At 39.5% G+C, this 15792-nt stretch overlaps 1 protein-coding gene across 1 annotated transcript in view; it reads left to right on the plus strand.

Annotated features, from left to right (window-relative positions):
- Positions 1 to 15792, plus strand: part of NOTCH2 (notch 2) — a 175373-nt gene that overhangs the window by 115892 nt on the left and 43689 nt on the right. The window contains exons 8-12 of the mRNA XM_027535567.1: positions 462 to 650; positions 1825 to 1938; positions 2751 to 2864; positions 4526 to 4759; positions 9588 to 9698. Coding sequence (XP_027391368.1) covers positions 462 to 650; positions 1825 to 1938; positions 2751 to 2864; positions 4526 to 4759; positions 9588 to 9698 — 762 coding nt within the window. The remainder of the gene's footprint in view (positions 1 to 461; positions 651 to 1824; positions 1939 to 2750; positions 2865 to 4525; positions 4760 to 9587; positions 9699 to 15792) is intronic.

Consider the following 15792-nt stretch of genomic DNA (forward strand, 5'->3'; position numbering starts at 1 on the left):
CTCAGCCGACATTTCACCTGAAGCACATTTCACTCTGCGTGCATATTTCATCCAAACCTCAGACCTGTTACATGCCCTGTTTACAACTGACCTTTCAGTGTAACCACATAGTCTATCCTGGGAATTCAAATATATAGAAGGTTTGTGCTTGACTCTTAACATGGATCCCTACCTTAGTGACTGTTTGGGCATAAGAACAGCAGAGACACACGAGAGTTGAGATTGCCCTCATTTGTCTTTCTTTCCCTATTTCCTTTCTTCCTTCTTCATTTAATTATTTATTTACTTTCTGATTGATTGATTTCTGATTGATTGATTGATTAGAATGATGTAAGAAATTGAGAATCAGATTATTAAAGGACTGGCCCTAATGCTACTAATCTGACCCACTTCTGTAGTCCACATTTGTGGAAGCTCCATCGAGTGCTTTGATCCTGGTTATGGGTGCTTGTGTCTTCCAGCCAACAGCAATCCTTGTGAGCATGCAGGAAAATGTGTGAACACAGATGGTGCCTTCCACTGTGAGTGTCTGAAGGGCTATGCAGGACCTCGTTGTGAGATGGACATCAATGAGTGCCACTCAGACCCCTGCAAGAATGATGCCACCTGTTTGGATAAGATTGGAGGCTTCACGTGTCTGTGCATGCCAGGTACATGGGCCGTCGGTGTGTGGGGTCTAGACCAGAGACCTTGCACTGCGCTTCTCTTAGGCAGAGCACTGAGTACAGCATGGCATTTCCGTAAGCTCTGTTGGAATTTAATCCCTAGCCACGGGACCCTTAGGGCTTCCCTGGTGGCTCAGTGGTAAAGAATCTGCCTGCAGTACAGGATCTGCTGGAGACATTGGTTTGATCCCTGGGTTGGAAAGATTCCCTGGAGGCAGGCATGGCAACCCACTCCAGTATTCTTGCCTGGAGAATCCCATGGACAGAGAAGCCTGATGGGTTATAATCCATTGGGTCGCAAAGAGTTGAACACAACTGAAGCGACTTAGCATGCACACATGCAAGGGGACCCTTAAGGACTAAGGCTCATGTTAAAATTCTTAGAACTATGGAAAACAGTCCCATCGTGTCAAAATCCAGATACTTGTGAGAGAAAAATTCAGAAGATTTTTAAAATGCAAGTATACTTTGATTTAATAAAGTATTTATCATAAAAATTCTTTAAATAGCAAGCTTTCCTTATCCCCTGATATATTACAAATAGCATACCATTCCATTTATAGAAAATAATATTACCATAATTGTATAGGAACTTGCTGTTTATCTCATGGTGAGATACACATGCTGTGTTATATCTTGGAACTCTTCTGCAGAGACCTCTGCTTGAATCCTTAGAGAGCACAGCTGAACTTTAGCTTAAAATGACAGCTGTCAGGGGCTGCTTGGCCTGATTACGGGTGCTAACCGCTCTAGCCTTGGCAGGCCCTCCTAACTTTGACTTACACCCCGAGTACAACAGCATCTCTGATTCATTCAGTTGGCCCTTAGGACTGGGGACCCTGTGGGCCTGGCACTGTCCCGAAAGCAGTGCCTGGACTGATCAGAGAATGTAGTTCAGTCTTTGTTGGCGTGCTAGGTCTTACCAAGGTCTTTGGAGGTAACCTCTTCTCCGTCTCCACAGTGACATGGATATCCCAGAATATGCCCGTGTCTGACTGATGCTCACAGTGACTGTTTTCAATCACGGCATAGTCCTCTTTCCCTCTGCAGAAAAGTTCATACTCATAGAGGATGTAGTCATCTTTATGAATTTGTGCTTTCTTGGCTAGAATATGCCTTTGTCTTTTTCTAAGCCACTTGTGTGGTCCATTTTGTTCAGGTTTCAAAGGTGTGCATTGTGAGTTGGAGATAAATGAATGTCAGAGCAACCCTTGTGTGAACAATGGACAGTGTGTGGATAAAGTCAATCGCTTCCAGTGTCTGTGTCCGCCTGGTAAGTGCCCACCACCTGCCCCTGTTTTCTTTGAAAGCACAAAGCCGACTGACCGCAGGGAAGAGAGGAGGGAGAGAATGTGTGTGGGCTCTACATGAGGAAGTCATTAAAGTGAGCGCTTTGGGATAGGAGTGTGTGTGTACAGAAGTGGGGGATTTGCTTCAGCTAGTGTATCTTCCAAATCCTCTGTGGCCAGAAGTCCAAGTCTGTTCTGAATGGCCCATGACCTCGCCGTCTGTGTGTACATTTCAGAAAGTTCATACCTCACGGAAGCCCTTAGTTTTAGATTATTCAGGATTTTATTTTTTCCTGTGAGTCATATTCTTGAAACCTTTCTCTGAGATGATTATTTTTAGACATTTCACCCATGGGTACATTAATAGCACAAGTCAGTTCTTTCCAAAGAATGCTGTGTCTCTCCTTTTGCCCCCCTCAGCCATTGTGGAAGACATGCTGAATTTTCTGCCTTAGGCTATAGCCTCTCTTGTTGTTTCTTCAGAGAGAAGGTCCCAGTTCCTGTGCAGCTACATTCACTTCTTAGGGGGTTCTGCCTGTATGCATTCAGTTCCTATTTTAAGTTGAAGTGAAATCTATACTGGGAAGAAAAAGAGGTGAGAGAGACACCCTGGTGCCTCTGATGCCCTGAGCCTCACCCGTTATCCCAGGTACCTGTTCAGGAGAATAATTCTCCATGTGCTGATCCAGGGATATAAACCCTGCCAGTAACAGCCCAGTTCTTCTTGGGCATCATTCTGATAGTAAGGAAAACATAAGATAATCCTTTGACTTGTGTCATCATGTGCCCTTTGAAGGATTCACGGGACCAGTTTGCCAGATTGATATTGACGACTGTTCTAGTACTCCGTGTCTGAATGGGGCAAAGTGTATAGATCACCCGAATGGCTATGAGTGCCAGTGTGCCACAGGTAAGCATTTTTCACTTCTTATTCCCCTGGTAGGTCCAGCTGCACTAAATAGGAGACTGTCCTCTTCTCGTTGCCCTGCCAGGCCAGTCTACTAATGGGGTGCTCTGTGTTTAGAAGGGGCTTCTTCCAGCCTCTTTCTTGCTCCTCTCATTGTTTCCTTCTACAACGCCTGCTTCCTTCACCACAATGATGGCCTGGCCTGGACATTTCCATTTGGTGTCTCCGTCTTTCTAGGGCAGGTTTTGGCAATGGTGAATTTCCAGCTGGCTTGCCTTATTCCTCTGGAAAAGGGAAGAATTCCAGCTGAAAACTATTTGTCATTGGGGCTTCTCAGCAAGAGGCCTGTCTCTGTTTTTTGAGGCAAGGGATCGAGCAAAGGCTCAGAAATGCAGTGGTGGGCAAGTGCAGAGATTTTCTGCATAAATACGATTGATGCTTTGAGAGTCAAATGTGTATCTGCACAGGGGAGACAGCTCTATTTGGGAAAGTTTGGGTCCTCTTTCCTGACTCCTGCTACTAGAATCAAAAAGAGTGTTTACAAATATTCTGCATTTCTGATCTGTGGCGACATTTCTAATTTGGGAGTGGATTTGAATAAGCCAGACAGTTCTTGTTACACATTTGCTTCTGCACAGACCATTATTGTGTAGAGAAGGACTAGAAATTATTAGAAAATATAATTTCCCAGTTTCTTTTTTATCTGACTGTTTAAGAGAAGTTATAAATATAATTCAGGACATTTTTTCTTATTTTAAAAAATGGATTCTTAAAAGATTTTAAGCATCATGTGCATGACTTTTTTTGTGATCACAGAAAAGCAAACTAAGTCATAAAAATAAACAGAGAATTACTATTTCGATAGTATTAGAATATTACCACTTATTGGGCCTTCTCAGAGTAGACCCTGTCAGATGATCCACTCAGCTTCCTTTTCTTTTCACAAACTCTGGTCTCTGTTGGAAAAGTTTCAGGTTTGGTCTTCTTCTGGCTAGATTATGCTTATGGAGTATAACCTTCACTGGAGAGACTTTAAACTTTGAACTCATGTTTAAAAGGGAGGAGAGTCCTTCCAAAGTCTCTTAAAAAGATTTAAGGTTGGATAAAGGAACTCTTATTTGCCCCTTTTAACTGTCTTAACTTGGGCATTTATTTAACAAGTATTGGTTAAAAACTTACTATATTTGCATAGATTCTTGGGAGGTTGGGAGAAATAAGGAAAAGTTCTCTGTCCTCTCAGGTCAGAATTGGAAAGATGAGGTATGTGAAGTCATTAATTTAGTACCTATATATGCAGACTGGTTTGGGAGAAGAGGCATATAGAGATAAATATATTAAGGAAAATTATAAAGAGCTATTCCCCACTGAAGTCCAATATGCAATTAAGATGCAGTTAAAAGGTCTCTGCAGTGAAATTATTGATCGTTTAGGAAAAGCTATTTGAATTCTACAGATCTGACTTGAACAACTTCATTGTAAACAAAACTCTCTAGGCTTGCCTTATACATAGTGCAGATAGTCAGTTCCAATTGCTTATGGCCCAGAGTATGAATTGTTTAAGATATGGGATGTGTAGGATTAAGAGGATGCTGGAGCTGCATGTATGCTCAGGTGTGGAATGTGCGCCTTGGGTTTTAAGTCTCTTGGGTACAATTCCTTCTAAGGATTCACTGGTGTGTTGTGTGAGGAGAACATTGACAACTGTGACCCTGATCCTTGCCACCACGGCCAGTGTCAGGATGGCATTGATTCCTACACCTGCATTTGCAATCCGGGCTACATGGGCGCCATCTGCAGTGACCAGATAGACGAATGCTACAGCAGCCCTTGCCTGAATGAGGGTCGCTGCATCGACCTGGTGAATGGTTACCAGTGCAACTGCCAGCCAGGCACGTCAGGTAAGCCCACTCTTCACTGCCTTTGGAGTTTTCATTGTTTCTCTAAAACAGTTTATACGGATCTCTCAGACTTTCTCAGCACATGCTTTGGTACCAAAAATATAGTCTTGATTCTGAGAAGCACAGCCAGAAACATCTCAGGGGCAGATAGCTCTAGCCAGTAGGGAAGTCAGAGACAATAGCTTCGCAAAGGTGATGATTCTGTGTATGTGTTTTTCATCAAAAGGAGGCATACCACTTCAAAAAATTGAAATTATTATTGAAAATTGAAACCCTTCTTACTTTTGTGGCTGGATTGGATTGTCTTTTTTTAACTTCCACCTTACTCAGATTAATGAAGTTGGTCCTTCCCTCTCCATCCCTCCCATTCTTCCAGTAGTTTTTCCTCCCTTTTGGAGTCCAGTATTTTTAATGGAGAAGGAAATGGCAACCCATTCCAGTATTCTTGCCTGGAGAATTCCATGGACAGAGCAGCCTGGCAGGCTGTAGTCCATGGAGTCACAAGAGTCGGACATGACTGAGCAACTAACACACTATCTTTAACGGGTCATCTTTCTTCTGCTGTTTTTCTCTGCTGGGCTTTGGGCATTTGGGGGACTCAGAGGGAGAGGAGAGACGATGCAACATGTCTGGGTTATTGTCAATTAGAATACAGAGCTGTCGTCTCCCATCCAGTTCATGGCTGTTTCCTGCCTCCAGTTGAATGACGGCTTGTTAGTCGTGAGGGCATGCTACTCCTTCCTGGGGAAATGTTGAGCTGTTTTCTCAGGCAGCAGCATTTCACAGATTTCAGTGGATTCTGTTTTACTTATTTGAGGAATAATTATGGTCACAACTGTGGTTAATGGACAGAGAAGTTCTGTGTCTCAGATCAAAGGAAAATGTATTAGTGGAAGATTAACTAGTGTGTGCCTTTGTTAGAAGGGAACCTGCCAATACAAGGAGTGATTTATTGAGAACTCATTCTCCATTTAAGGAAAATGGCCTGTGTAGGGGGCAAAGGTGGGGGAGGCGGTTAGCTGCCCTCATTTTATTTTGTTATTTCCAAATCCATTTCTTCAAACTTGTCAAAGGCCCTGGTCTTCATCCAGGAACTCGTACATGCCAAGTTTGAAAACAAAGTCCTTTTTGAGTTGCTCAAGCATACGAAAAACATCCCATGCCTTCCCAGTTGAAAATGCCTTCCCCCTCCCCACGTTTAGATAACTCTCTAAAAGAGCTGAATAGATCTTTGTGAAACCTTCCAAAAGCAATTTGCTTCCGGGCTGGTCCCCAGACATGAGAAATTGCAGTACGAAAAGAAATTTGAGAGATTTACAAGCAATTGAATGGATGCCTTTAGAATGGTGGGGCTGTTTTAGGCTTTGCTATCGTTCCCATTATAAAAAATGTACTGGAAACCTGGGTGAGTGGTGGGCTGGCAAGCATTTTGTTTTCTTTGGGATTATATTATTATTCCAGGATGGATCAGGTGTGTTCCCTGGGGAGTACAGAGACGTCAAGGTGGAAGTAGCTGTCAGTGAGAAAGGCAGGCAGTAAATATCAGCGGTGTGCAGGCAGCATAGAGAAGGAAGGCACAGGTTCTCTCAGAAAACTGCCAGTTTCATTCCTGTGACTGTTCGGAGAATTCACACAAAGAGATGCAGACCACATAAAGAGATATTGGTCTGTAATGTTTGCAGAAGGACTTGGCATGTACAGGGAGCCTGGGCAAAAGGATTCACTCAATTAACCATTATGTATAGACTCTTGAGTTGCAATCTAAGAATCGACAACCCACTCATAATATAGTCTGAGTTGGTAGCTTGGGGTTTGGATGAGTATATGGATAGAAGGGACACTTTACAATCTGCAGGTTATAATTGTGGTTTCTCACTCACTAAGTACTTAAAGCGCAGTACACTACCCAGAATCACTACTAATGCCTTTTTTCACCTGTGATCTTAAGTAAGTTTGGGGGAAGTTTCAAGTTATAGAAACTGCAAAGAATCATCAGCAAACAACAAATACAAAACAGACAAGCAGAAGGAATTCTGTGAAAGCACACAGAAGCATCTTACAGATTCTAAGTGAGAATTGAATAATGAGGCTTTGGGGGGATTAGTGGGAAGTAGGGCCACATGCAGACCATAGGTCACCCAGTTCATGTTCCAGTGTTCCAGTGAGATAATTTCATTGGCCCAGCTCGAGCTGAGTGTCTGTTCCTGCTAGAATGCAACATGGGTTTAGGGGCAGAGTCCCATTAAACTGCATGGCTTCCTGGGGCCTGCCTTGGTCTGTTGTGGATTAATTGGGATTGTCAATCAAGGGCTAGACACATCTCCTAAAGGTATCCATTTGTAATTAAGGAATATTGAAACCTTTGCCTCATCTGTGGCTAGCAAGGCAGCATAGCTACATTAATCACAGTGACCGGTGTGGTGCAGTGAAGTGTATAGAATCCAGAGAGCTGGGTTCACATCCTAGCTGTGCTGATGTAATTGTACAAGTGCGTGATAAAATGGGTGTAACACAAATTGGTTTGGCACTGAAGTGAGAAAAACAAAGTTATATCAAGTAGGAAGCAGAGTATTTTGTTCACAATAATGACTTGATACATTTTCAATATAGTAATTATGAATAAATATTCACATAAAGTTTGAGTGAATAAATATTAGGCGTTTTGTTGTGGAAATTTCATTTGTTAGTTTATATCCTAATTATGAGGCTTCATTTTTAGACTTTTTAAACTGCCAAGATATTCTTTTATGATATCCAAATTCATCACTAAATTCATGTTAAGTAATATAATAGTGAGTATTTTTACAGAGTAGTGGTAACAGTAGGGATTGGTTTATCTTTACTATTTAGTTACCTGTAACTTTCCTAGTGAAACTCTGCCATTCATCTGGGGAATACAGGAGGAAGGCAGCATACCCCAGGAGAAAGCTATGACTCCATAAGATTTGTCCTGAACTTTAGCCCTTAATAGTGACAGTCAGTATCAAGCTTATAGTGGTAGATACAAGTCCCAAAATTCTAATGAAAGCTTAAATTTTACCTCTGGAGCACAGTATTGTCATAGTTGTTTTCCTTGAAATGGCAGGCTTGTTTCTTTCACTTAACTGTTTGCTAAGTACTTAGGTCTGAATAGTCCTGGTTCATCTGTCAGTTGCTCTTTCAATTAAAATGGGATTCTGTGAAAAAAGTTTCAGTTTCAGTTCAGTACTCAGTCACACAACTGCTTTTCCTGGAGACTGCTCTGTAATTTGGCATGCCACAGAATAGCTTTATGTGTATTTTCTGTTTCATCACGCAAAACAATAGAGGTATACTCAAGGATCAAGGTATAATCAAATCATAAAGTTAATAATTTTGGCAGCTTCATCAAAGTCATTCTTAAGTGAAACTATCTTTTTTGTATTGTTTTAACTGAGTACATGGAGGTGAAGAATAAAAACACTAGTACAGTACAGTTTGGCACTTTCTGGATTCCTGCTAAGATGCCAGCAGGCATACCTCCATTGCTCTTCATTTTTTCAGTAAGATATTTATTGTAATCTAAAGCCATAGCTTTATCATCAAAATGGAAATATGGGAACTGGGTAATAATTTGGTTGGGTACAGTCTGATATTCTAAAGCAATCATGTCCATGGAGATCAATTAATAAGACCTACATAAGCAGTTAATGTTTTAAATTCAAAGATCCAAAACCAGGACTTCGGTCTTCCAAAACCAACTCCTCTTCCTCATTCACAACATCTGTCAAGAGCATTATATTTTCCTAGATATCCAGGTGTGGTAACTCTGAATTTCCATGACTTCTCCCTTATTCTCTTCATTGACTCAGTTTCCAAGTGATAAGGACTATAACTCTTATGACCTCTCACATTCATCCTTTTGCTTTCGTTCCTACTGGCATGTCCTTGGCCTTGGGCACCGCTTCTTTAAACCAACTCCGTGTCATGGCCTGCCCAGTGTTCTTCTCACATTAATCCATCCCATACCCTTCCCGTTGACCTTTCATGCCACTCCAAATCGTTGGCTTGCTCACCGGGGCCCCTTCAGTGGGTCCTTCATTTACGATTCTCATCTCACCATTTGCCCATGTGTCCCACCGCTGGGGTTAAACAGATCAAAGTACAGCTCTTACTGTGCCTCCTGCTGGCTGTCAGCTGCCTTGCAGATGTCTTCACTGCTGAGCTACACTTTTTTTTTTTTTTAATCTTCAATGTTTCTAAAGTTAGGAAGCACCTTATATTCAAGGTCATAGAAAACTGTCAGCCTCAGAATTAAGGCAGAAGTGATGACAGGCTCCTTGCTGCCTGTCACTGAGAATTGTTCAGTGTGTAAAAGGGATCAGTTCAACTAATTGTCATTGCAGCTGTATATTAACTTTGGATCCCTAATTTGTACTTAAAATGAGGCAACATATGCTACAAGCTGCTCTGGATACTTGAGGCAAAAGAGATAAAAAATCTCTGCCTTGATGGAGCATACATCATGAAGAACTGTTGCCAGGTTCTGAAGACTCTGTCACAGGGTCTGGTGGACTTTTTTTTTTAAATCAGTGAATTTATTTTAATTGCCTCCATTGCTTTTGTAACATAGTGCTAATGCCAACACAATAAAAAAGACAAATAGTGGCTTAGTGTGATTATTACAATCATTTGACCTCATGATACCTTTGACAAGGTCTGGAGGACTGAACTTTCAGAAATGCTACTTTCCTGTATTCAAGGTTGGCTAGATACTCATTAGATTTCCTAACACCCAGCATCACAAACAAAGATCATTGGTATTCCTGTGCTAATATTGCACGGTTTCTCTTTGCTTTCATCTTTGCAGGTGTTAATTGTGAAATCAATTTTGATGACTGTGCAAGTAACCCGTGTGTCCATGGAGTCTGTATGGATGGCGTTAATCGTTACAGCTGTGTCTGCTCACCAGGATTCACAGGTAATGCTCCTTTTTGTTGGGACCTTTTTTCTATTTGTTTTTTCAAGTCAGTTGCTGAAAATATCAGAGGCAACTGTGTTATATACTCATGACCCATAAATATAAGGTGTTTTAGTCTTGCCTTTATTTTAATACTGTTGAAGGACCTTCCTTCTTCAGCCCCCTCACTTTGGGAAAAGGGCATCTAAAGGTTAGTTACTTTCAAATATATCTGACTTATTTGTCTCTTGGAAGGTTAGAAGGTTGTTTCTGTGCTTCTCTGGCCCAGTTTTCTACTTACAGGCCTTCCTTGAACTGTAACATGAAACTTCTCATTAGTTAGGGTTTTTAAGCCATGTGTTTATAGCTACTTAAAAAAGAGTTTCTTTTCAGACCATGAGTTTCCATCACTGTGCTTAAGTTATATAGCTTTCAAATTTTTCTATACTTAGTAGTGAATGCCTTCTATAAAGGCATGGCCAAGGTAAAATTCTATGAACACCTTATATGATTTTTTCTGAGTCCTTCCTCTTATAAGTACTTAAGTAAAGTCAAAACTTAGCAAAGCAACCTATTTTTGGCTAGCATAGTGGGTTTTATTTTCTCTCCAGGAGGGAGAAAGTAAGTGACTAAAATAAAATTGGTTATAATTCTTCTTAAATTCTTAATTAAACCCCCCAGCTAGAACATTTATATACGCAGCATGTGTGCACACACACAAACTCACATGCGTCTTTTCTCTTATCTTTTTTCTTGCTAATAAGATTACCTTTACCTTTTACCTTCCTGATCAAAAAGTACTAGGAGCTACTGAGGAAATATGGAGCCTCTTTCTGATACATCTGTTTGTCAAAGGCACCATCAGAGGGCGTGTCATGTGCCAATCCCATTCCTTCTAGACAATGCCACACACAATAAGGCACTTACATAATGATGTTACCATTTCATAAATAACATGTGGTCCTTTACAACCAATGTGAGAAACTTCCCACAGAGCTTTTTAAACTATGATGTCAAAAAGCCAAGAGATGCCTCTTTCTTGCTGGGAACTTACCTCTCTCTGTATTTCACAATCCTTTGCACTGCTTGGTGTGATTGTGGACATGAGACAGGAACGTTTGTGGCCTACGTGGTCACCATGATCTCTTTTCAGTGAAATATCACTCAGAAGACCAGGATGATGAGAGTTCTTGTGTCTAGTACCCAGCACTGCTGGTGTGGAGCCAGATGTACTTCTGTATCCTGAAATGTGTCTCTCCAACATTCAGTGACAGCCAACTGAATTTCTTTTAGACAGAATGGCATATGTACTTGTTTACATAGGTAGTAAGAAGAGAATAGCTTCCATTTATTCAGGCCCTGTTTTGAGGTAGGCATTAAATCAAGTGCCTAATCTCATTGTCACTACTATTATTATTTCTACAGTATTGATGAGAAACCCTGAATTCAGAGAGCTTAAGTAACAGTACCAGTGCACTAGGGCCAGCATTCCACCCCGGGGGTTTCTATTACAGAGTTCATACTCACTGCCACTTGACTGGACAGCGTAAGTAGGTGCCTGCTGTGGTTTCTTTTTAGATATGTAAGCCTTAGACTCGACTTAAACTTTTTGGAAATGTCAGTGAATCATATGCTCTCTCTTTTCAACATTTAGCAAATCAGGAAGGTCATGGAGGGAGGACATAGGCTAAAAATATTCTAAAATAAACTTAAGGTGTAGCATGAAACTGCATAACCAAGGAATGGAATGTTTTGGTTACTGGGTGGTACCCTGTTCTTGGAACTGTTTTCTACGTCTATTTTTTCTATTTGTTTTTTCAAGTCAGTTGCTGAAAATATCAGAGGCAACTGCGTTATATACTCATGACCCATAAATATAAGGTGTTTTAGTCTTGCCTTTATTTTAATACTGTTAACTTTTTATTACAATTTTAATAACAGCTTGAACAGATTTAAGGGAATTTTTTTTTTCAGACAAAATTCTCTGTTCTCCGCAGACCACTTTATATTTACTGATTGAATAGGAAGTAAGAAATCATGTGGCACTTCAGTAGACCATTTTTCAGTTGTATAAACTACTTTTTCAGTTTCACATTCATGTTCATTATTTTGCTAACTTCTTAGAATGATCCATAAAAGTAGATAGGTTGTAAATGAAACCAAAAGCACAAGTAACAAAAACTAAAATGAACTTCTGGGGGGCAAAAAACAATATGTTGAAAAGCTAACCTACAGAGATGGATAAAAATATATGCAAACAATGTGTCTAACAAAAAGTTAATATCCAAAATATATAAAGAATCATACAACTCAATAGTAAAGAAGCAAATAATTCAATTAAAAATTGGACAAATAACAAGAAAAAAATTCAGTATAGTGACAGATGTTAACTAGACTTATTGTAGTGATCATTTTTCAATATATACAAATATCACATCATTATGTTGTACACCTGAAACTAATAATGTTATATGTCAATTATACAACCCACTCCAGTATTCTTGCCTTGAGAATTCCATGGACAGAGGAGCCTGGCAGCCTACAGTCCATGGGGTCACAAAGAGTCGGACATGACTGAGTGACTAACACTTTAAAAATGAAAACACATTAGGAGTAGGGAAACCCAATTTTAGAAAATATTACTGGAAAATTCCCAATAATTTCCAGATATAAAATACTGGTAATGTTCACTCTAATTCTCAGAGCTACATGATTTAACCACATTCTGATTATATTTTTTAGGCTGTAAATCATTATTTATATTTTGAAATCCAGTATTGACTGAAACAGGTAAAGTTTTAAAAGCTTTACAATCTACCAAACCCTAGTGACTTTCAAATAGCATTTGAAAGGCTATAATGGTGATGAGTAGCTACCAATATAGCTAATCCTCATCACAGTATCATTATGCAGCTGTATAAAATCACCAAATTCAATTAAAAAAAATGGATTTGAGGTTTACAATCTCGTCTTTCTTTCAGTCTCTTACAGGATTTTCTAATCAGGAGTAAAGTGAATAAATATTTATAGATTATAAATTTGTAAATGTTGAACACGCAGTTGTTTTTGGTTCTCCAGCCATTAGTGAAGGCATACTGCTAAGCACAGAGGAGCACTGGGTTATGGGAAAAGTGGTAGACAATGAGGTCATGGCTTTAAAAGGATTTAAGGTATGATCAGGAACCCAGACTGCATACATCAGAAAATGACTAAAGACTAGGGAAGTAGGTAAAAGCAAGGTATACACATTCAAAGAAGTATAAGCGATGAAGGAAAACAAATGTTTAGAATCAGGGGGAAAATGGGCAAAGGACATTCTTTTTCCAAAGAAGACATACAGATGGCCAACAGGTACAGGAAAAGATGCTCAGCATCACTGATCACTGGGAAAATGGAAATCAAAACCACAGTGAAATATCACGTCACACCTGAAAGATTGGTTGTTATTAAAAAGATAAGAGATAACAAGTGTTTGTGAGGGTATGGGAAAAGGGGAACTCTCAAGCACTGTTGATCTGAATGTAAAATGTTACAGTTATTATGGGAAAACAATATGGCAGTTGTCAAAAAATTAAAAATTGAACTACCCTAAGGTCTGGGAATTCTACACTTGTGTATCTAAAGGAATTGAAATCAATATTTCAAAGAGGTATTTGTATTTGCACACACCCATGTTCATAGCAGCAGTATTCACAATAGTCAAGATATCAACCAGAGTGTCCATCAAATGGATGAATGAGTAAAGGAGATACCTTTTATGTATACAATGGAATATTATTCAGCCATGAGAGAGAGGGAAATCCTGACATTTGTGACACCATGAATGGAACTTGAGGACATTAAGTGAGATAAATCAGACAGTGAAAGACAAATACTGTATGGTATCACTTAATGCATAATATTAAAAAGCCAAACTCATGAAAGCAGAGAGTAGAATGGTGTCTATCAGGGTCTAGGCTAGGAGGGTAGGGGATTGGGGAGATATTGTTTAAGGGTACAAATTTGCAACTACTAGATAAATAAGTTCTGATTGAATGCATAGCATAGTGATTATAGTCAGCAATACTGCATTATAAACTTTCAAATTGCTAAGAGAGTAGATCTTAATTGTTTTTACCACAAAAAGAAATGATGGTTATGGGACATGATAGAAGTGTTAACTAACTCTGTGGACATATCATATTGCAATATATAAAATATATCAAACCAACACATCATATACCTTAAACTTACACAATGTTACATGTCAATCATGTCTTAATTTAAAATTAACAAAAAAACTTAGGGAATTTTTATTATCCTCATTTAACAAATAAGGCAACTGAAAGAGCTTAATGTATCCATGGTCTTAGCTAGTGAGTCTCACTGTTAGGACTGTGAGTTCCCAGAAGGCAGGCGCCTCCTTAATTGTCTTTTTAGCCAGCATTTTCTTTTTTTTTTCTAATTTTATTTTATTTTTAAACTTTACATAATTGTATTAGTTTTGCCAAATATCAAAATGAATCCGCCACAGGTATACATGTGTTCCCCATTCTGAACCCTCCTCCCTCCTCCCTCCCCATACCATCCCTCTGGGTCGTCCCAGTGCACTAGCCCCAAGCATCCAGTATCGTGCATCGAACCTGGACTTAGCCAGCATTTTCTAAAACTGTGTAGCACTCAGGGAGCACTTAGAAAATATTGCTGAATGAATGACCAGCACTCACATGTGGAACCTCTGACATCCAACACTAGACTCTTGAGTCTGGACTATACCATGCTTTCATTCATTAAATACTAATTTGTCAGGCATCTATCTACACAATAAGAGACATTGGCTAATTTCTCATTCAATAGTTGCTGCTAAGCTGCTAAGTCACTTCAGTCGTGTCCAACTCTGTGCGACCCCGTAGACGGCAGCCCACCAGGCTCCCCTGTCCCTGGGATTCTCCAGGCAAGAACACTGGAGTGGGTTGCCATTTCCTTCTCCAGTGTATGAAAGTGAAAAGTGAAAGTGAAGTTGCTCAGTCGTGTCCGACTCTTAGGGACCCCATGGACTGCAGCCTACCAGGTTCCTCCGTCCATGGGATTTTCCAGGCAAGAGTACTGGAGTGGGGTGCCATTGCCTTCTCCTCATTCAGTAGTTACTGAGCCCAGTAAGGTACATAGCCTTGTGCTGGGAGTTCATGAAATACTGGGATTTCCGATGCTACTTAAAGGATGAGAATTTGCTAGTGAAGCAGCTGCAGTTCACCAGGTAGACTACACAAAGAGGCACTTAACCCTCTCAGCTAAAGATGACTTGAAGATTGATTCTGCTGAGAGCTTTAAAAGCAAATAAAGAAAATGTGAGAAGTATGACTTCTGAGAAGATTTTTCCCAAGAAAAGACAGAATTGAAAAAGCTTTTTCATCTCATTCTCCACTGGATTTCAGACAGAGGATAGCGCTGTAGTTGAAGACTTGTGGCTCTTATCTTGGTGCCAGTGGCAAACATCTAAAAAAAAAATCAGAAGTTGAAGCTAAGAAAGTAGTATTGTAGAATTGGTTATTAATAAAATACTTAAAGGGAAAATAGCAACTACTATCAGATTATGGGTTTTTTACCACACGAACTACCAATAATGGTTTAGAGAGCAGTAGAGAGTGAAAAAATGTTAATACCCATACTTTAAAAGGGTGTGTATCTATTTCATTTGGAATTTCCTGTTCTAATTGCAGGGTTACTCTTTCTTAAATAAAAATGCCTGGTTTTATATGAATCAGAAAATTGTATTCTTTGAAATTTGTAATTCCTTCATAGCAGTTACTTGTCACCACTCATTTACAGAATTATGGGTTATTTTAAAATTTTATATCATTTTGGAATATATAGTTAAATCTCATTTATTCAAAACTTAACAAAGCAAAACTCATAGGTAACTGGCATACTTTATTCCACTTTATAGCAGACATCTTTTCAAAGTGCAATCTTGGGTATGTTTTAGAGGAAGAACATATTCATTTCAGTTTCATATATTATGAACATTTACATTATAACTTGTGAAATAATAATTGTCTACCTCATAATTTCTCAAAATGTAGTATCTGAAACACCTACATTATTTAAAATGTAACTTTGGAGCTGTAAGGATCTT

Source organism: Bos indicus x Bos taurus, chromosome 3, assembly GCF_003369695.1.
Source record: "Bos indicus x Bos taurus breed Angus x Brahman F1 hybrid chromosome 3, Bos_hybrid_MaternalHap_v2.0, whole genome shotgun sequence".
Lineage (NCBI taxonomy): Eukaryota > Metazoa > Chordata > Mammalia > Artiodactyla > Bovidae > Bos > Bos indicus x Bos taurus.